This window comes from Balaenoptera ricei, chromosome 13 (assembly GCF_028023285.1).
Source record: "Balaenoptera ricei isolate mBalRic1 chromosome 13, mBalRic1.hap2, whole genome shotgun sequence".
NCBI classification, from domain to species: Eukaryota; Metazoa; Chordata; class Mammalia; order Artiodactyla; family Balaenopteridae; genus Balaenoptera; species Balaenoptera ricei.
Genome location: NC_082651.1, coordinates 48837328 through 48859793, shown reverse-complemented (window position 1 = coordinate 48859793; position 22466 = coordinate 48837328). Strand labels below are relative to the sequence as shown.

Genomic DNA, 22466 nt, shown 5'->3' with positions numbered 1-22466 from the left:
GGGGAAATCTGCAGAAAAGAAAGAAAGGTTTAGAGGAAGGTGTGGATAAATTATCTGAAGCTTGTTTAGATTCAAAAAACCTTCCAAACTATTTCAAATTCAGATGCTCTGCTGGGGTTACAAAAGCAAAGCTAGGCTTCCAAGATGCTGAGAGTGATTTAACCATGGAATCCGTTCCTGCAGTTGAATTACAGGAGAACAAAATAATTGCATCCACTTTCTTCCTATCTGTGAATAGTGAAATATTTCTTTCTTTGAAGTAACATTTGTTTCCTTCCATGCAAAATAATTCTAGTTACTAACAAAAGGATACAACTATTTCTAAAGAAATGGAAGCAGTACAGGCTGCCCCCTAGTGACTGACTGCTGCAAACTTTCTCAAACTGAACGATAAAACTTCCTCAAAAAAGCTATAATTAACTTTTCAAATATAGTTTTTCAAAATAGTCAATCATGCGTACTTACTGAAGCTCTATTTTATTCATCATGCCACTAACTGGGACATATAATTTAAAGAATGCAGTTTATTTCTGTTGGTTATATTGAAGATACCTAATAAGGCGTGCCAGGGAAAGGTCATGAGTAGGGCTCCTAGGGTACTGATAATATTTTATTTCCTGACCTGGGTGAAGATTTTATGGTTGTGTTCACTTTTTGATAGTTCAAAACATATCTTTATAATCTTTACACTTTTCAATACATATGTAATACTTTAAATAAACAGATTCTTAAAAAATCCAAGAACCACATGCATTATGTACACAGGCCATATCCTGTGTACATAATGAATATGTGTACATAATGAATATTCCATCATTCCATGCATCCAAGTATTACAACTCTAGAATAGAACTATGAGGATAATAAGGGGTCCTGAATTCTATGCACAAGTCTGACCTACTGCATCTGTCCCAGAGTGGGGCTCTTAAAACCGAAGCAGGAATAGAAAGGCATCCCCATAAGAAGACCCACCTCACATGGAGTGCCAGAGCCTAAGCTGGATGAGGAAGGTGTCCATTGGGAGAGTCAGCCTGACATAGTATGTCAGAACCCTAGCAGGGTGAGAAGCACATTCATAGGAGCAATGGCCTCGTGTTGGGTGTTAGAGGCTGAATAAAGTGAGGAGGACATCCACATACAGGGGTAGCCCAACATAGTGTGTCAGAACCTACATGGGGTGAGAAGGACATCCATGCAGGGAAGGGAACTGCCACAGAGACAGAAGACTGTCTGCATACAGGGTGATTTTAAGTAAATAAAATAAAGATATGGAAGCGTCAGCTTTCCCAGTAAGAGAGAAGTACAAATATAAAAAGAGAACATTAGAATGAACCCTGTGGTGATAGATTAGAATTTGAGGTACTGGTATGAACTCATGGTTTTCGATATATTGAGATACAGAAGTGAATGCGGATGCAAGTATGTGTGTATGCATACATACATACATTCCCTAAGCTCTGGCCACTGAGAGTACTTGGGAGCAGTGATACTCCAAGAGCAATGAGTGCACCTAAAGCACACCTTGGCTTCTAGATACTGTTCTCCTCTAAAAGGAACCAAGCTCCTTAGAGAATTGGCTGATTCCAGCACTGAGGAAGGGAAAGTATAATAAGAGCCTGAAAGATCTGTTGTGCCAGAAAGAATGGAAATGCTCAAATATTGACAGGGACATGGCACAAAGACAGAGAAGCCAGCTTGCAAGGGGTCCCACTGGCCACATCAGGGACAACTTAAACGTCAAAATAAATAATGGTACTAATGGATTAAAATCATTGACTAAAACAGTACCTGAGCCCATAGGGATAAAATAAATTAAAAATATATTTAAAGTTTAATGAGAAATAAGATATTCACATATTTTCAAGGTACCTCCCTTACAAAATACTAATTAATTCCAAAGAAGAAAGTAACTTTGCCGTGGAGAAGCCTAGCAGACATCACCTTAACCAAGTGATCATGAACATCATCAATAAAGACACAAATTGAAATTGTGCACCACCTGTTAGGATGCATTGAGAATACAGCATCACTTCTGGAATATTCCCACCAGATATATGCATAATTTGAACCTACTTATGAGGAAACTTCAATGGTCTAAATTTAGAGACATACTACAAAATAAGTGGTAAAAAAATCTTCAGAAGTGTTAAAGTCACAAAAGTTAAAAAATAAATTTTAAAAAGTTAAAAGATGAAAGATTTGTTCCAGAATTAAAGAGAATAAAGAGACAGAATAACTAAATGTAACATGTAATTTTTTTTTTTTTTTTTTTAGGTAAGAAGCGGATTTATTTAGAGAGAAACACACTCCACAGACAGAGTGTGGGCGATCTCAGAAGGTGAGAAAGGCACCAGGGTATTGGGTTGTCAGTTTTTATAGGGGTGGGTAATCTCATAGGCTAATGAGTGGGAGGCTTATTCCAGCTATTTCAGGAAGGGGCGGGGATTTCCAGGAATTGGGCCACCACCCACTTTTTGATCCTTATGGTTGGTCTTGGAACTGTCATGGTGCCTGTGGGCATGTCATTTAGCATGCTGATGTGTTACAGTGAGCGTATACTGAGGCTCAAGGTCTAGTGGAAGTCGACTTGTCCACCATCTTGGACCCATTTGGTTCTAATCAGTTTAGGTCATGTCCTCGGGCTATGTCATTCTTTCAAAGGTTGTGCCCTGCCTTCTTCCCTCCTGTTTCATTCCCCCCTCAGATATTTTACTCCCATATTCTTATGAGAAGCAGAAGGGCAATGGTCCGTGTTCTGTAACTGCTTCAGGGCTGAGTGGGGGTTGTCGACCCTGCCTGTCAGGGAGTAAAAATCTCTGGATGCCTGATCTAGGGGCCCCAGAGGCAGGACAGCTCCTTGTTTTACGTCAGTATGGGCTGTAATCCTCGCATAGCCATCATCTTGGTGTGTAACTGCTGTAACTGCTTCCATAGCCTTTCTATGAGTCTCCTTGATGATGAAGCACTTTTTGTAACAGCATCAGAGTACAAAACTATCTATAAATGACAAAAGACTTAAAAGCCATGGCTAAACATCTGATTATAGTGTAATCAATAAAGAAACTTGGTTACAATAACCAGAATTCCAAATGATTACATTTAACTTAACATACCAAATAATCCTAGTTAAATATTTCTCTTTAAGATACCTCAGGGGACCTCTAAAGTACCCCAAAGTTAGCTGGAAATCAAAAGAAACAATTAAAATTTGATATTTGGGAAGTTTGTCAAAAAGTTTTAAAACACTTGGTCAAATAAGATCATAGGTCACTGTGAGACAATACTTATTCCTTAACCAAAGTTACAAAAGATCTCAAAAGCAAATACAAGTCACTTAAAGGCAAAGAAACTAACACAATCTGTTGTCAAAAGCAGAATTTCAAGAATACTTTGGAGGGAGAAACCAAACCCAGTCTTGTTCTAGCCCGTTCCTAATAAAATCCATTTACCCAACTAAATTCAATCCAGTCTTAGAAAATCCTGATCATGCATAACTCTTTTCAGTATTTTTCATTCTTCACACCTTCTTTTACTAAAAAAAAACATGTAATTCTGAACGAGAACCATCTGCTATAAAAAAATGACATTGGAGGGACAATTGGTGAAACTCTGAGTATTAGATGGTAGTACTATTATCATTGTTAATTTCTTGATTTTGATGGTTATGTAGATGATGTGGGACAACACATTTTCTATAGGAAATACACACTAAAGTATTTGGGGGTGGTGAGGCATCAGGTCTGAAACTTACTCTAAAATGGTTCAAGAAAAAAAATTCTCTGTACTAACAAGTTTTCTGTAAAAGTTTGTGATTACTTCAAATTAGAATAGCATTTATCAAAAAGACAAGAAATAACAAGTGTTGTCGAGGATGTGGGGAGGGAACTCTTCAGCACTGTTGGTGGGAATGCAAATCAGTGCACTCACTATGGAAAACAGTATGGAGGCTTCTCAAAAAATTAAAAATAGAACTATCATGTGATGCAGCAACTTCACCTCTGGGTACTTATCCAAAGAACATGAAAACACTAATTCAAAAAGATATAGGTACCATTATATCATGTTCATTGCAGAATCATCTACAATAGCCAAGATCTAAGTGTCCATCGATGGATGAATGGATAAAGAAGACGTGGTATGTATACACAATGTAATACTACTAAGCCATCAGAAGAATGAAATCCTACCATTTGTGACATCTTGAATGGACCTTGAGGGCATTATGCTAAGTGAAATAAGTCAGAGAAAGACAAATGCCATATGACTTCACTTATATGCAGAATCTTAAAAACAAACAAAACACAAGCTCACAGATACAGGGAACAGACTGGTTGCCAGAGTCAGGAGGGTGAAGGGGAAGGTGGGTGAAATGGGTGAAGGGGGTCAAAAGGTACAAACTTCCAGTTATAAAATAAATAAGTCATGGGGATATCACGTACAGCATGGAGACTATAGTTAATAATAATGTATTGCATATTTGAAAGTTGCTAAGACAGTAAATATTAAAAGTTCTTATCGCAAGAAAAAATTCTGTAACCATGCATGGTGGTGGATGTTAACTAGACTTATCAAATCATTATGCTGTACACCAGAAACTAATATAATAAGTCAATTATACCTCAATTCAAAAAATACTTTAAATGTCAAGCATAATGAGAGCATGTAAGAGGGTTACTAACTTAGTCTAAATGGCAGGGAAGGCTTCTCTAGGTGACTTACTAAAGCTGTCCCCTAAAGAAGAAGTATGACTGCACACGGGTTCAAAGAGAAGAATGCCCCCAGCAGGGAGAATAGATAGGCCCTGCTGAAGATCTAGTTGGGGCAGAAGATCTTACTGCCCCCTGGGGCCTTTGTGCACTACTGTCTTTTGTCACAGCATTCATTTCCTTTTTTCTATCATATTTATACATATTTCAATATAATTTGGTTTCTTGATTATAAAAGTAATGTGTTCACTGTATAAAATTGAGAAAATAAGGAAAGAACAAAAAAGTTTAATTTCCTGTATTTCCATTCTTCGGAGACAGCTATTAATAACATTTTGTTGTCTCTCAGTTTTTCTCTGAATGTATATTTATTATTAAATAAAAGTCTTATGCTGAAAATGATGTTTAACATTTTTGGTTTTAAATTGTTTTAATTATTAGATAAATATAAAAGATTATATGTAATGTTTAAAAACAAAACACAAGAATATATGTAAAATTAAAAACATAAACAACAAATCTAAAAAAGAGATATAAGTTTCAGGTGTACAGCATTAAAATTCGACATCTTACACACTACAAAGTGATCACCACCACAAGTCTAGTTACCATACATCACCATACAGTTGCCCCTTTCCGCCATTTCACCCAACCCCTAATCCCCTTCCTCTCTGGTAACCACTAATCTGATCTCTGTATCTATGAGTTTGTTATTGTTTTATTTTGTTTATTCCTTTGTTATGTTTTTTAGGTTCCACATAGGAGTAAAAATTATAGGGTATTTGTCTTTTTCCATCTGATTTATTTCATTGAACAAAGTACCTTCAAGGTCCATCCATGTTGCTGCACAGGGCAAGATTTCATTCTTTTTTAGGGTATTATTCCATTGTATAAATATAACACATCATCTATATGCATTCATACATCGATGGACACTCAGGTTGTTTCCATGTCTTGGCTATGGTAAATAATGCTGCAATGAACATGGGGGTGCATATATCTTTTCAAATTACTGTTCTCATGTTCTTTGAATAAATACCCAGAAGTGGAATAGTTGGGTCATATGGTAGCTCTACTCTTAATTTTTTGAGGAATCTCCGTATTTTTTTCCATAAGGCTATACAAATTTATAGTTCCAACAACAGTGTGTAAGGGTTTCCTTTCCTCTACAGCCTCTCCAATAAATGTTATTTCTTGTTTTTTTGATAACAGCCATTTTAACAGGTGTGAGGTGGTATCTCATTGCGGTTTTGATTTGCATTTCCCTATTATTAGTGATGTTGAACATCTTTTCATGTGCCTGTTGGCCATCTGTATTTCTTCTTTGGAAAAATGTCTATTCTGATCCTCTGCCCATTTTTAATCAGTTTTTGTTGTTGTTGTTGTTGTTGTTATTGAGTTTATATTTTGGACTTATCAGATATATGATTGGCAAATGTCTTCTCCATTTTGTTGGTGGATTCCCTTGCTGTGCAGAAGCTTTCTAGTTTGATGTAGTCCCACTTGTTTATTTTTACTTTTGTTGCCTTTGCTTTTGATGTCAAAAATCATCTCTAAGATCGACGTCAAGGAGCCTACTACCTATGTTTTTCTCTAGGAATTTAAGATATCAGGTCTTACATTCAGCTCTTTAATCCATCTTCAGTTAATTTTTCTGTATGGTATAAGACAGTGGTCTAGTTTCATTCTTTTCCATGTGGCTATCCACTTTTCCCAACACAATTCATTGAAGAGACCATCCTTTCTCCACACTATGTTCTTTGCTCCTTTGTCATAAGTTAAATGTCCATTTATGTGTGGGTTTATTTCTGGTCTCTCAATTTTGTTCCATTGATTTGTGTGCCTGTTTTTGTGCCAGTACCATACCGTTTTGATTACCACAGCTTTGTAGTATAGTTTGAAATCAGGAAGTGTAGTACCTCCAGCTTTGTCACTGTTTCTTAAAATTGTTTTGACTACTCGGGATCTTTTGTGGTTCCATACAAAATTCAGAATTATTTGTTCTAGTTTTGCGAAATGTGCCATTGGAATTTTGGTAAGGATTACACTGAATCTATATAGGCATAACTCTTTTACTGCACTTCACTTTACTAAATTCATTTATTAGTTATACCATTTTTTTGGCAGAGTCTTTAGAGTTATCTCTATATAGTATCATGTCATCTGCAAATAGTGACAGTTTTATTTCTTCCTTTCTGATCTGGATACCTTTTTTTCTCCTCACCTAACTGCTATGGCTAGGATTTCCAATATTATGTTGAATAAAAGTGGTGAGAATAGACATCTTTGTCTTATTCCTGATCTTAAGGGAAAAGATTTCAGCTTTTCACCACTGATGTCAGCTTGGGTTTGTCATATATGGCCTTTATTATGTTGAGGTAAATTCTGCCTATACCAACTTTGCTGTAAGTTTTTAGCATAGATGGATGTTGAATTTTGTCAAAGATTTTTTTCTGCATCTATTGAGATAATTGTATGATTTTTATCCTTCATTTTGTTAATACGATATATGATGTTGATTGCTTTGTGGGTGATAAAACATTTTCGTATCCCTGAATCCCACTTGATCATGGTGCACAGTCCTTTTAATGTACTGTTGGATTTGGTTTACCAATATTCTGTTGAGGATTTTTACATGTATGTTCATCAAGAATTGGCCTGTAATTTTCTTTTTTGTATGGTGTCCTTGCCTGGTTTTGGTAGTATAAAATGTTTGGAATGTTTCCCTCCTCTTCAACTTTTTGGAATAGTTTGAGAAGAACAGGTATTAAATCTCTGTTTTGTAAAATTCACCAGAAAAGCTGTCTGGTCCTCTATTTTTGTTTGTTGGGAGGCTTTTGATTACTGTTTCAATGTCCTTACTAGTAATCAGTCTATACAGATTTTCTATTTCTTCATGATTCAGTCTGTAAAGATTGTATCTTTCTAGGAATTTATCTTCTATGCTGTCCAATTTGTTGGTGTATAATTGTTCACAGTAGTCTCTTATGATCCTTTGCATTTCTGTGGTATCAGCTGTAACTTTTCTTTCATTTCTGATTTTATTTGAGTCCTCTCTCTTTTCTCCTTGGTTATTCTAGCTAAAGGTTTGTTGGTTTTGTTTATCTTTTCAAAGAACCGGCTCTTAGTTTCACTTATCTTTACATTTTTTTTTTTTTTAGTCTCTATTTCATTTATTCCTGCTCTGATCTTCATTATTCCTTCCTTCTACTAATTGGGGCTTCATTTGTTCTTCTCTTTCTAGTTCCTTTAGGTGTAAAGTTAGATTGTTTATTTGGGATTTCTCTTGCTTTTTGAAGTAGGCCTATATTGCTATGACTTTCCCTCTTAGAACTCCTTTTGCTGCATCACATAGATTTTGATATGACATATTTCTGTTTTCATTTGTATCTAGGTATTGTTTGATTTCTTTGATGACCCACTGGTTGCTCAGTAGCATGCTATTTAATATCCACCTTTTTATGTTTTTTCCTGGCCTTTTCCTTGTGATTGATATCTAGTTTCATACCACTGTGGCCAAAGAAGATGTTTAATGTGATTTCAGTCTTCTTCAATTTACTGAGACTTGTGTTATGACCTAATAGTGATCTATCCTGGAGAATATTTCTATGTGTACTTAAGAAAAATGTGTATTCTGCTGATTTTGAATGGAATGTTCTATATTTATCTATTAAGTCAATCTGGACTAATGGGTCATTTAAGTCCAATGTTTCTGTATTGATTTTCTGTCTGGATGATTTATTTGTTGATGTAAATGGGGTGTTAAAGTCCCCTAGTATTATTGTATTGCTTTCAATTTTTCCCTGTAAGTCTGTTATTATTTGCTTAATATATATTGGTACTCTGCTGTTGGGTGCAAATACATTTATAAACGTTAATATTTTCTTGCTGGATAGACCCCTTTATCATTATGTAATGCCCTTCTTTGTCTTTTATTACTGTCTCTGTTTTAAAGTCTATTTTGTCTGATATGAGTATAGCTAATCCAGCTTTCTTTTCACATCCATTTGCGTGGAATATCTTTTTCCATCTCTTCACTTTAGGTCTGTGTGTTTCAAGAATTACAAGAGAAGTAGTTCTCTTGTAGGTAACCAACAGATGGGTCTTCTTTTTTTATCCATTCAGCCACTTTTGATTGGCAAATTTAGTCCATTTGCATTTAAAGTAATAATTGGTAAGTACATAATTGTTCCATTTTGTTGAATGTTTTCTGGCTATTTTTGAAGTTCTCTGTTCCTTTTTTCTTCTCTTTCTCTCTTCCCTTGTGCTTTAGTAGTTTTCTCTAACATTACATTTAGATTCCTTTCTCATTTTCTTTAGTGTAGTTACTATAATTTTTTCCTTGTAGTTACAGTGAAGTTCACATGTAACATCCTATTTAAACAGTGGCCTGTTTTAAGTTGGTAACAACTTAAATTTGAACACATTCCAAAGTTTTATCTTTTTATCCCCCCAACATTTTATACTTTCACTGACACATTTTACATCTTTTATTTTATGCATCCCTTAACTAATTATTGTAATTTTAGTTAGTTTTACTTCATTTGTCTTTTAACCTGCATGCTTGCCTTATAAAAGTGATTGATCCACTACCTTTATTATATAGTTACCTTTTCTAGTGAGATTTTTACTTTTGTATATTTTCTTATTATTAATTAGTACCATTTCTTTTCCTTTAAAATTAAAGAAGTCCTTTCAACATTTCCTGTAGGGCCAGTAACAGATTTCTTTAGTTTTTGCTTATCTGGGAAACTCTTCATCTCTCCTTCAATTATGAATGATAACCTCATTAGGTAGAGAATCCTTGGTTTTTTTCCTTCAGCACTTTGAACATGACATGCCACTCCCTTCTGGCCTGTCAAGTTTCTGCTGAAAATTTCTGCTCATAGCCTTTATGGGGTTTCCATTGTACATAATTAGTTGTTTTTTTCTTGCTGCTTTCTGGATTCTCCCTTTACCCTTAACCTCTCCCATTTTAATTATAATGTGTCTTGGTGTGCATCTCTTTGGTTTCATCTTCTTCAGATTCTCTGGGCTTCCTGGACCTGTCTGTTTCCTTTCCCCAAATAGGGGAGTTTTCAGCCACTATTTCTTCAAATAATTTTTCTAGCCCTTGCTCTCTCTCTCCTCCTTCTGAGACCCCTATAGTCCAAATATTATTCTGCTTGATGTTGTACCAAAGGTCTCTTAAAAGTATCTTCACTTTTTAAAATTTGTTTTTCATTTTGTTGCTCTGTGTGGGTGAGTTCCATTGTTCTGTTTTCTAGCCCACTGATTCATTCTTCTACCTCATGCAGTCTGCTGTTGAACCCCTCTAGCATATTCTTTAGTTCAGTTATAACTTCTGTATATTACTTTCTTATATTTCCTATATCTTTGTTGAAGTTTTCACAGTGTTCATCCATTCTTCTCCAGAGCTCAGTGAGCATTTTAAAAATCATTACTGTGAGTTCTTTATACACTAGATTGCTTACCTCCATTTTGCTTAGCTCTTTTTCTGAGGTTTTGTCATATTTTTCTGATTGGAATATATTTCTGTCTCGTTTGCCTAAGTCTCTGTGTTTATTTCTATGTATTAAGTAAATCAGTTATTTTTCCCAGTCCTTTCTAAAGTCCTTTCTATTTCTCCCTCTCCTTTCTAAAAGGTTAGAGGGAATATTTCAAAATGGTGCTCACCTGCACTAGAACTATGAAGGTAGCCTGAAATTGCAAAAATGCTTTGGCCAGTGTCTTAGTTCCCAGGGAGTGTCTCAGTTGGTTCCTGCCTCTCTGGCAGATGCTTCAAGATTAGTAAGTGGGTCCCCTTCAGCTATGGTCCATGTGCTTCTCAGTATGGTGTTTTTGTGCTGGTTTTCAGGTCAAGTGAGTTTGCATGCACACCCTTTAGGAGTGGGTTTTCTGTTCCCTACTGTTCTATAATTTTCCCAGATATATTCCCCATTGGTTTTCAAAGCCAGGTATTTTGGGCGCTTGTCTTTCCTGTGCAGGATCTAGGGGTTGGGATGCCTGACGTGGAACCTGAATCCCTCACAGCTCAGAGAAAAGATCCGTACCTTTTTATCCCTCCCAATTGTGGATTACTGTGGCTGGGATGTGGATTTTTCCCTTGGCAAGACTGTCTCTCTCTCTCCTACCTATCTCAATGCTGTCCTTTTACCTTTTGTTGTAGAGGCTCTATTCATCCATTTTCCATATGTAGTTAAATTTATTGTGTTCGTGGGAAGAGGTGAGTTCAGGATCTTCCTATGCTGCCATCTTGAACCCTCCCCCAAGAACATTATCTTTTACTTCCTCTGTGCCCTTTACTATTTTACTTCCACTCCCTTCCTTCTCAGAGCTATACTAAATTATGTAATCTAATTTTCTTTATAGTATTACCACATATATTTGTCTCCTGAAACAATACATTATTTAATTTAGCCTGCTGTTTTTGAACTTCCTCTGCACGCAATCATACTGTATGTACTCTTCTGCACTTACTTTTTAAACTTTTTCCCTATATCATATTCCTGACATTCATCTATGTTGCTGCATGCAGCTGTAATTCATTCACTTTCACTGTGGCATACATTTATCCATTCTCCAGCTGATTGACATTTGGATGGTTTCTAGTTTCCTGCATTACAAACAGTACTATTACGAACATTTTTGTACGTCTCCTGGTGCAAAAGTTATCAAGGCTTTCACATATCTAGGAGTGGAATTACTGGTCAGTAGGCAACATACATCATCAACTATACCAGATGAGGCCAAACTGTTCCCTAAGAGGCAGGACCAATTCATACTTTTGCCAGCAGTGAAATAAGTTCATTTTCTTGGTTTTTTTTCTATTTTCCGACACAATTTCTTTTACTCTTTTGAGTTAAAAAAGTTTTTTTCTGCTACTTATTTTTAATTTCTGCAAGATTAATATAGTTTTCAAATGTTTCCGAAACATCTATATTTGCTTTCTTGCTGTTCATATTTTAACGTGAGGCACTAGAGAGCTCAACATGAACAATGCTTGCCAACTGTTGGGCTTCACTGACCACTCAGGGACCAGGGTATTTCACTAGAGGACCACCTCAGAAATCAAGGTAGATAGGGCTTCTCTCTGGGGCCATGCAGTCTCTGCAGAGAGGAGCCCCTCAGCTTCTTCTTTTTTGGAAAGTGTACAGCTGCCTGTGACATTCTCAAATTAAGATTAATCTGATTCTAAAAGGATTAAGAGGCCCTCACCCATTAGTATGTAGGCTTTCACTTCATCCCAGTTTTCAGTTCAGCACCTCTCCCGTCTTCTTGCACTACAGCTAGTTTTGAACCTCCCTAAATTAAGTATTTCCACAGTATGAGAAGTATCTCACTGCTTCGTACATAGATTTTCAACTCCCTTTCTTATCACCCCATGCCACAACCCTACCCTTCCACAGTACCTGACTCCTCAAATATCTGTACCTCTCTAGAGTTTTGAGACCCAAATTGGTTGTCAGTGGACTTCTCCGTAGACAATTGATATTCAGATTTTTAACTTTTGGTAACTTCTCCGTCCCTTCCAAAAACTATTCAACAGAAATTGTCTCCTCTCCTAGTCTCTCAGTCCTTGTGGGTTTATACCCTTTTTTAAAAAAAAAAAAACATCTTCATTGGAGTATAATTGTTTTACAATGTTGTGTTAGTTTCTGCTGTATAACAAAGTGAATCAGCTTTATGTATACATATATCCCCATATCCCCTCCCTCTTGCGTCTCCCTCCCACCATCCCTACCGCACCCCTCTAGGTGGTCACAAAGCACCGAGCTGCTCTCCCTGTGCTATGCAGCTGTTTCCAACTAGCAATCTATTTACATTTTGTAGTGTATATATGTAGATGCTACTCTCTCACTTCGTCCCAGCTTACCATTCTCCCTCCCTGTGTCCTCAAGCCCATTCTCTACGTCTGCGCCTTTATTCCTGTCCTGCCCCTAGGTTCATCAGAACCTTTTTCTTTTTTAGATTCCATCTACATTTGTTAGCATACGGTATTTATTTTTCTCTTTCTGACTTACTTCACTCTGTATGACAGACTCTAGGTCCATCCACCTCACTACAAATAGCTCAATTTCGTTTCTTTTCATGGCTGAGTAATATTCCGTTGTATATATGTACCACATCTTCTTTATCCATTGATCTGTAGATGGACACTTAGGTTGCTTCCATGTCCTGGCTATTGTAAATAGTGTTGCAATGAACATTGTGGTACATGATTTTTTTAATTATGGTTTTCTCAGGGTATATGGCCAGTAGTGGGATTGCTGGGTTGTATGGTAGTTCTATTTTTAGTTGTTAAGTTGTTAAGTTGCATACTGTTTTCCATTGTGGCTGTATCAATTTACATTCCCACCACCAGTGCAAGAGGGTTCCCTTTTTTCCACACCCTGTCCAGCATTTATTGTTTGTAGATTTTTTGATGATGGCCATACTGAACGGTATGAGGTGATACCGCACTGTAGTTTTGATTTGCATTCCTCTAATGATTACCGATGTTGAGCAACCTTTCATGTGTTTGTTAGCAATCAGTATACCTTCTTTGGAGAAATGTCTACTTAGATCTTCTGCCCATTTTTGCACTGGGTTGTTTGTATTTTTGATATTGAGCTGCATGAGCTGCTTGCATATTTTGGAGATTAAGCCTTTGCCAGCTGCTTCGTTTGCAAATATTTTCTCCTATTCTGAGGGTTGTTTTTTCGTCTTGTTTATGGTTTCCTTTGCTGTGCAAAAGCTTTGAGTTTCACTAGGTCCCATTTGATTATTTTTGTTTTTATTTCCATTTCTCTAGGAGGTGGGTCAAAAAGGATCTTGCTGTGATTTATTTCATAAGAGTGTTCTGCCTATATATTCCTCTAAGAGTTTGATAGTGTCTGGCCTTACATTTAGGTCTTTAATCCATTTTGAGTTTATTTTTGTGTATGATGTTAGGAAGTGTTCTAATTTCATTCTTTTAGATGTAGCTGTCCAGTTTTCCCAGCAGCACTTATTGAAGAGGTTGTCGTTTCTCCATTGTATATTCTTGCCTCTTTTATCAAAGATAAGGTGACCATATGTGCATGGGTTTATCTCTAGGTTTTCTATCCTGCTCCTATGATCTATTATTTGTTTTTGTGTCAGTGCCATACTGTCTTGATTACTGTAGCTTTGTAGTATAGTCTGAAGTCAGGAAGCCTGAAGTCAGGGAGCCTGATTGCTCCATTTTTCTTTCTCAAGATTGCTTTGGCTATTCGGGGTCTTTTGTGTTTCCATACAAATTGTGAAATTTCTTCTAGTTCTGTGGAAAATGCCATTGGTAGTTTGATAGGGATTGCATTGAATCTGCAGATTGCTTTGGGTAATATAGTCATTTTCACAGTGTTGATTCTTCCAATCCAAGAACATGGTATATCTCTCCATCTGTTTGTATCATCTTTAATTTCTTTCACCAGTGTCTTATAGTTCTCTCCATACAGATCTTTTGTCTCCTTAGGTAGGTTTACTCCTAGGTATTTTATTCTTTTTGTTGCAATGGTAAATGGGTGTGTTTCTTTAATTTCTCTTTCAGATTTTTCATCATTAGTGTATAGGAATGCAAGACATTTCTGTGCATTAATTTTGTATCCTACTATTTTCCCAAATTCATTGACTAGCTCTAGCAGTTTTCTGGTGCCATCTTTAGGATTTTCTATGTATACTATCACATCATTTGCAAACAGTGACAGTTTTATTTCTCTTCCGATTTCATTTCCTTTTATTTCTTTTTCTTCTCCGACTGCTGTGGCTAAAACTTCCAGAACTATGTTGAATAATAGTGGTGACAGTGGGCAGTCTTGTCTTTTTCCTGATCTTAAAGGAATGGTTTCAGTTTTTCAGCATTGAGAACAATGTCGGCTGTGGGTTTGTCATATATGGTCTTTATTATGTTGAGGTAGGTTCCCTCTATGCCTACTTTCTGGAGAGTTTTTATCATAAATGGGTGTTGAATTCTGTCGAAAACTTTTTCTGCATCTATTGAGATTATCATGTGGTTTTTATCTTTCAATTTGTTAATATCGTGTATCACATTGATTGATTTGCGTATATTGAAGAATCCTTGCATTCCTGGGATAAACCCCACTTGATCATGGTATATGATCCTTTTAGTGTGCTGTTGGATTCTGTTTGCTAGTATTTTGTTGAGGATGTTTGCATCTATATTCATCGGTGATACTGGCCTGTAGTTTTCTTTTTTTGTGACATCTTTGTCTGGTTTTGGTACCAGGGTGATGGTGGCCTTGTAGAATGAGTTTGGGAATATTCCTCCCTCTGCTATATTTTGGAAGAGTTTGAGAAGGATAGGTGTTAGCTCTTCTCTAAATGTTTGATAGAATACACCTGTGAAGCCATCTGGCCCTGGGCTTTTGTTTGTTGGAAGATTTTTAATCACAGTTTCAATTTCACTGCTTGTGATTGGTCTGTTTATATTTTCTGTTTCTTCCTGGTTCAGTCTTGGAAGGTTGTGCTTTTCTAAGAATTTGTCCATTTCTTCCAGGTTGTCCATTTTACTGGCATATAGTTGCTTGTAGTAATCTCTCATGATCCTTTGTATTTCTGCAGTGTCAGCTATTACTTCTCCTTTTTCATTTCTAATTCTGTTGATTTGAGTCTTCTCCCTTTTTTTCTTGATGAGTCTGGCTAATGGTTTATCAATTTTGTTTATCTTCTCAAAGAAACAGCTTTTACCTTTATTGATCTTTGCTATCATTTCTTTCATTTCTTTTTAATTTATTTCTGATCTGATCTTTATGATTTCTTTCCTTCTACTATCTTTGGGTCTTTTTTTCTTCTTTCTGTAATTGCTTTAGGTATAAGGTTAGGTTGTTTATTTGAGATTTTTCTTGTTTCTTGTGGTAGAATTGTATTGCTATAAACTTCCCTCTTAGAACTGCTTTTGCTGTGTCCCATAGGTTTTGGGTCGTTGTGTTTTCATTGTCATTTGTTTCTAGGTATTTTTTGATTTCCTCTTTGATTCTTTCAGTGATCTCTTGGTTATTTAGTAGCGTACTGTTTATCCTCCATGTGTTTGTATTTCTTAGTTTCCTCTCTGTAATCAATATCTAGTCTCATAGCACTGTGGTCGGAAAAGATACTTGATACGATTTCACTTTTCTTAAATTTACCAAGGCTTGATTTGTGACCCAAGATATGATCTATCCTAGAGAATGTTCCATGAGCACTTGAGAATAAACTGTACTCTGTTGTTTTTGGAGGTAATGTCCTATAAATATCAATTAAGTCTATGTTGTCTAAAGTGTCATTTAAAGCTTGTGTTTCCTTATTTATTTTAATTCTGGATGATCTGTCCATTGGTGAAAGTGGGGTGTTAAAGTCCCCTACTATTATTGTGTTACTGTTGTTTTCCCCTTTTATGGATGTTAGCATTTGCCTTATGTACTGAGGTGCTCCTATATTGGGTGCATGAATATTTACAACTGTTATATCTTCTTCTTGGATTGATCCTTTGATCATTATGTAGTGTCCTTCTTTGTCGCTTGTAATAGTCTTTATTTTAAAGTCTATTTTGTCTGATACGAGAATTGCTCCTCCAGCTTTCTTTTGATTTCCATTTGCATGGAGTATCTTTTTCCATCCCCTCACTTTCAGTCTGTATGTGGCCCTGGGTCTGAAGTGGGTCTCTTGTAGACAGCATATATACGGGTGTTGTTTTTATACCCATTCAGCCAGTCTGTGTCTTTTGGTTGGAGCATTTAATCCATTTACATTTAAGGTAGTTATCAATATGTATGTTCCTATTACCATTTTCTTAATTGTTTTGGGTTTGTTTTTGTAGGTCTTTTCCTTCTCCTGTGTTTCCTGCCTAGAGAAGTTTCTTTAGCATTTGTTGTAAAGCTGGTTTGGTGGTGCTGAATTCTCTTTACTTTTGCTTGTCTGTAAAGCTTTTGATTTCTCTGGAAAATCTGAATGAGGTCCTTGCTGGGTAATCTTGGTTGAAGATTCTTCCCTTTCATCACTTTAAATATGTCCTGCCACCGCCTTCTGGCTTGCAGAGTTTCTGCTGAAAGACCAGCTGTTAACCTTATGGGGATTCCCTTGTATGTTATTTGTTGTTTTTCCCTTGATGCTTTTAATATTTTTTCTTTGTATTTAATTTTTGATAGTTTGATTAATATGTCTTGATGTGTTTCTCCTTGGATTTATCCTGTATGGGACTCTCTGAGCTTCCTGGACTTGACTATTTCCTTTCACATGTTGAGGAAGTTTTCAACCATAATCTCCTCAAATATTTTCTCAGAACCTTTCTTTTTCTCTTCTTCTTCTGGGACCCCTATAATTCGAATGTTGGTGGGTTTAATGCTGTCTCTGAGGCCTGTTGTCCCAGAGGTCTCTGAGACTGTCCTCAATTCTTTTCATTCTTTTTTCTTTAGTCTACTCTGTGGCAGTTATTTCCACTGTTTTATCTTCCAGGTCACTTATCCGTTCTTCTGCCTCAGTTATTCTGCTATTGATTCCTTCTAGAGAATTTTTAATTTCATTTATTGTGTTGTTCATCATTGTTTGTTTGCTCTTTAGTTCTTCTAGGTCCTTGTTAAACGTTTCTTACATTTTCTCCATTTTATTTCCAAGATTTTGGATCATCTTTACTTTCATTACTCTGAATTGTTTTTCAGGTAGACTGCCTATTTCCCCTTCATTTGTTTGGTCTGGTGCGTTTCTACCTTTCTCCTTCATCTGCTGCATATTTCTCTGTCTTCTCGTTTTGTTTAACTTACTTTGTTTAGGGTCTCCTTTTCTCAGGCTGCAGGTTCATAGTTCCCATCGTTTTTGGTGTGTGCTCCCAGTGGGTGAGGTTGGTTCAGTGGGTTGTGTAGGCTTCCTGGTGGAGGGGACTGGTGTCTGTCTTCTGGTGGATGAGGCTGGATCTTGTCTTTCTGGTGGGCAGGGCCGCATCCGGTGGTGTGTTGCGGGGTGTCTGTGAACTTACTATGATTTTAGGCTGCCTCTCTGCTAATGGGTGGGGTTGTGTTCCTGTCTTGCTAGTTGTTTGGCATGGGGCATCCAGCACTGGAGCTTGCTGGCCGTTGGGTGGAGCTGGGTCTTAGTGTTGCAACGGAGATCTCTGGGAGAGCTCTTGCCGACTGATATTACATGGGGCCGGGAGGTCTCTGGTGGTCCAATGTCCTGAACTCGGCTCTCCTACCTCAGAGGCTCAGGCCTGACACCAGGCCAGAGCACCAAGACCCTGTCAGCCACACGGCTGCTAGTTTTGGAGGGTCTCCTGCAGAGGCGGGGCACAGCTGTGGCTCACTGCGGGGACGAGGACACTGTCAGCAGAAGTTCTGGGAAGTACTCCTTGGCATGAGCCCTCCTGAAGTCTGCCATTATCCCGACCAAAAAGCCTGCAGGCTCCAGTGCTCTATACCTTTTTAATAGTAATTCATTAACTCTCATTTTAGAAGAATCAGGGAAGGAAGCAAATGGGTGTTAAGTCCACCCTGTTTAACTTCAAATTCTATCCTTATGCATTTTAAGCAAGCTAAACTTAATGAAATTATAATGACATCATCTGTAATTATATATTTGATATAAAGAAATAATGCTTTGCAAGGTAAACCATTTTCTTAGTAATGATGCTAAAGACATGTAAATAAATCTGTCCTCCTAAATACAAGAGTTGCTTTAAATACTCAGAAAGGAAACGATTCTTTTAAAAGATGTTTCCTAATGATACATACTTTATCCTGAAATACTAATAAACATTGTTAAAACACATTTATAGGGCTTCCCTGGTGGCGCAGTGGTTGAGAATCTGCCTGCCAATGCAGGGGACACGGGTTCGAGCCCTGGTCTGGGAGGATCCCACATGCCGCGGAGCGGCTGGGCCCGTGAGCCACAATTGCTGAGCCTGCGCGTCTGGAGCCTGTGCTCCGCAACAAGAGAGGCCGCGATAGTGATCGGCCCACGCACCGCGATGAAGAGTGGCCCCCGCTTGCCGCAACTAGAGAAAGCCCTCGCACAGAAACGAAGACCCAACACAGCCATGAATAAATAAATAAATAAATAAAATTTAAAAAAAAAAAAAAAAAAAAAAAAAAAACACATTTATATTACTCTCTTCTCCCAAAAACGTGATATTCAGAAAACATGAATAGGGCTTCCCTGGTGGCGCAGTGGTTGAGAATCTGCCTGTCAATGCAGGGGACACGGGTTCGAGCCCTGGTCTGGGAAGATTCCACATGCCACGGAGGAACTGGGCCCGTGAGCCACAACTACTCAGCCTGCGTGTCTGGAGCCTGTGCTCTGCAACAAGAGAGGCCGCGATAGTGAGAGGTCCACGCACCACGATGAAGAGTGGCCCCCACTCGCCGCAACTAGAGAAAGCCCTCGCACAGAAACGAAGACCCAACACAGCCAAAAATAAATAAATAAATATATTAAAAAAAAAAAAATGAATAGAATTGTACCTCTTAGCTGTATGTTTGAAATATTACTTTAATATCAAATAGAAATGCATTTACCATTAGCAAGCCTGCAAATATTTATGAATATAAATCAGTTATAATGAACAAACCTAGGAAAAAATGGAACATTTGTGTATCTTAAGAGGAAACAGATATTAGGCCAATAAAATTAATGTTCAAAGCAGAAAATGTAACTCAAGTTGAAAAAAAATAAGCAGAGTTAACTAAAAGAAATTACTATACACTAGCCAATTTTTCATTAAGTATAAAGAAAATAATGCAATTCCAGCTGGAGAATCTAGGCTCTAACCTTTGCTAGTACTTATTTATATTGTTGTAACTTATATTTGAAAAATATTGAAATTAATCCAGAGCTTATTTACCCCCAATGTGTAAGGTATTCTTCAAAGACCACAGGTGCAGTTCAGTCAAGCAGAAAGACATCTGATGGCAGAAGGAATCTCTGTCCTGTTTAAAAAGATAATTAAGAAGAGGTGCCAATTAATTATCTTCTATTGCCAATAAAACCAAGATCCCTTAGAAATAATAAAAAGAATCACTTGCCGCTACTGATATTTGAGATACAGTTCATTAGAATAAACACACTTTAATGTATCCTTAGTTATCTACCCAGAAATGAACTCTAGAAAAAGGAAAAAAAGCACTTCTTTTCCTAGATTTAGTATGTCATCACATTGAGAAATGTAGTAAGAAGAATATATATATTTGGGTTTCCAATAATATACGTTTGATTTTTAAGGCTCTGGGTATATTTAGAATTATTTAGCATTTAAGCATTTTTAAAAAATATTTTTAAGGAAAAGAAACATCTGTTATGTAGTTAGTAAGTACAAACACATTTTGTAGTCTATCTTTAATATACAGAGCAAATATTCACAATCTCCCACATACTAACAGGCTAATTAAAGTGGAATTTTAAAGGTAAATGATATATAGTTATTATTATAGGAAACATATTTACTTAGAAGTAAACTGTGTGAAACCACATTAGCATTCAGATTAGTTTGTTAATCTGCATGTCGTGATAGATCCAGAGAGTCTACTCTACCTGCGTTAAAAAAAAGAGAGAGCAATAATGTACATCTTATATTTTCTCCCAGCTTTAACAGCAGGGGCTAGTGATGGATATTATTAACACTTTCTTTTATTATTTCCAACAAACTTCTGAATAACAAAAAACGCTTGAAAAATATTTTAAGACATCTTTCATATGGAGGAAGAAGCGCTCAGCTTCTTTAACATTCGGAGTGACTAAAAATATCTTCCCATACTATTCATATGGGTGATAATCCAAAATAATTTTAGACATAATACAAATTTTGTTGGTCCTTCCTTCACCTTTACATTTGACCTCAATGCACTTATAATCATCAAGAATCAGATGCATGTTCAACTAATGAGACACAGTGTACTAATTATTGAAATGGCAGAGTGAACAATTTCACAGCATAAAAGAAGGGCTCAACCCTGCTTGGAATAGCAGGGCTCTGAGAAAGCTACAGACAAGTTGTAAAATGTCAGCAGGACCTCAAAGAAGCATTAAGACTTCACCAGTTAAATGATGATGATAAAAATGATGATGATAACAACAGATAATACTTACTATGCACCTACACTGTGACACGCATTCTTCTAAAATTTTATATGTATTAACTCAATCCTTATAGCTACTCTTTGAAGTAGTACCATTACTCCTATAGTGAGGAAACCAAGGTATAGAAAAGACATATAACCAGCAGGTAGTGGAGGCAGGCTTTGAATCTGAACAAATCTGAAATCTCTGGTTTCAGAGTCTGTGCTGGCAACCACAGCACACTTACTGATTTGGGGTATACAGAGGTGTAGGGAGGGTGTACACAGCAGTTTGAGTAAAAGGTCAGTGGTAGATCAAGATGCCTGGTGGAAAATGATAGAAAAATGAAGTTGAAAAGGGTAGCAAAAAACAGGCTATAATAAATAGTAAATTTTGGACTGATCTGAATTCACTCTCTTCCTTGTACTAAAGTGCCTTAAAAGGTTAGAGATGAAACAAAGGACTCTTTGACCTCCATATGTGCCCTCCTCTAATCAGAAGCTGGCTGTCACTGTATATAGAAATGGGGTAGAAGAGCTTGTGAGCTCATTACTACGAAGGATGCAATTCCTTACTAGTAGGCAGTAGAGAAAAAGGGATATTAAACTAAGTTGTATTTTTCAATTCAACTGAGTATTATCTTTCAGAGTTGTCACTTGCGAGTGACTCTAGTGAGGCTACCATTACTCAAAATATTTCCAAAGCTGTGTTCTTTGGAATTGCTTTCAGTTAGTTTCATGAGACTTATTCAGAATTATTACTTTATAGTTGTACTTTTTTTTAAATTAAAATACTTACTGTATTACAACATGTAAACGGCGGCCTAGTCATTTGGATGGGTGAGCTCTGTAATGTTTGTTTAAAGAATCAGTTAATAAATTAAATAAATTTTGTATTTATTAAGCTTAATGTGTGGATTCTAGACTCTAACTGCCTGGCTTCTTATTCTAACCTCTCAGCTTACTCACTTTGCACAAATTACTTAACTTTTCTAAGTTCCCCCAGCCATAAAATGGGTATAATAAAGTACTTACCTCAAGACTATTTTGAGGGTACCTTTATTCAATTACCTTATTATTGCTGCTGTTTTTGCTACTGCTATTACTCAAATGTCTAGCACTACGCAAATTTATATGAAAAAACAAAAGAAGTATTAAATATGATCTCACCTTGTATAGAGAGAAATGAATGAATGACTAAGTATTTACAATAGTGGTTTTATGAAGGAAAAATATCTGTACGTGGAGAAATTTCTACGCCAGAGGAAGTACGGATTTAGGACACGCAAATGCATTAATACTTCACTAGGAATAGAGAAGAAAGGATGTGATAAAACAGGTGCCTACTTATTCTGACACTGAGCATTAAAAGTCACAACTTCTAGACAGTATTAGAAAATAAAAACTCACATTCTTCAATTTAGTGTTGATTCAGATACCAATAATTAGAACTTATGACAATTCGGACAAAGGCAAGGCTGAAGTTTACCTGTTAGTAGCTACATAATAAGGTTTCATCATGCAAATTAGAGAAAAAATTTTATAGCCAAAGCCAGAAGGCCACATTTTTACTTACATATCAAAAGGAAACTGCACTTGAAATGTTATTTTTCAGTTTAAGTCAATTAATAATAAAGAATTTGTCAAAACATTCCCCTGATAACAGAAATGGAGAGTGGATCATAGCTTCTTTTTAATCTATGCTGGCTATTATTTATAAGAG

The 22466-nt window shown here is 36.6% G+C and overlaps 1 protein-coding gene across 9 annotated transcripts in view; it reads right to left on the bottom strand.

The window, feature by feature from the left end:
• Positions 1–22466, bottom strand: part of WDPCP (WD repeat containing planar cell polarity effector) — a 418665-nt gene that overhangs the window by 304499 nt on the left and 91700 nt on the right. For all 9 annotated transcript variants that reach the window (XR_009506547.1, XM_059943231.1, XM_059943237.1 and 6 more), the window contains exon 2: positions 19534–19618. Coding sequence is in view for 8 of the 9 variants with exons in the window: in XM_059943231.1 (XP_059799214.1) it covers positions 19534–19594 (61 nt within the window). In the remaining variant the exon portion in view is untranslated. The remainder of the gene's footprint in view (positions 1–19533; positions 19619–22466) is intronic.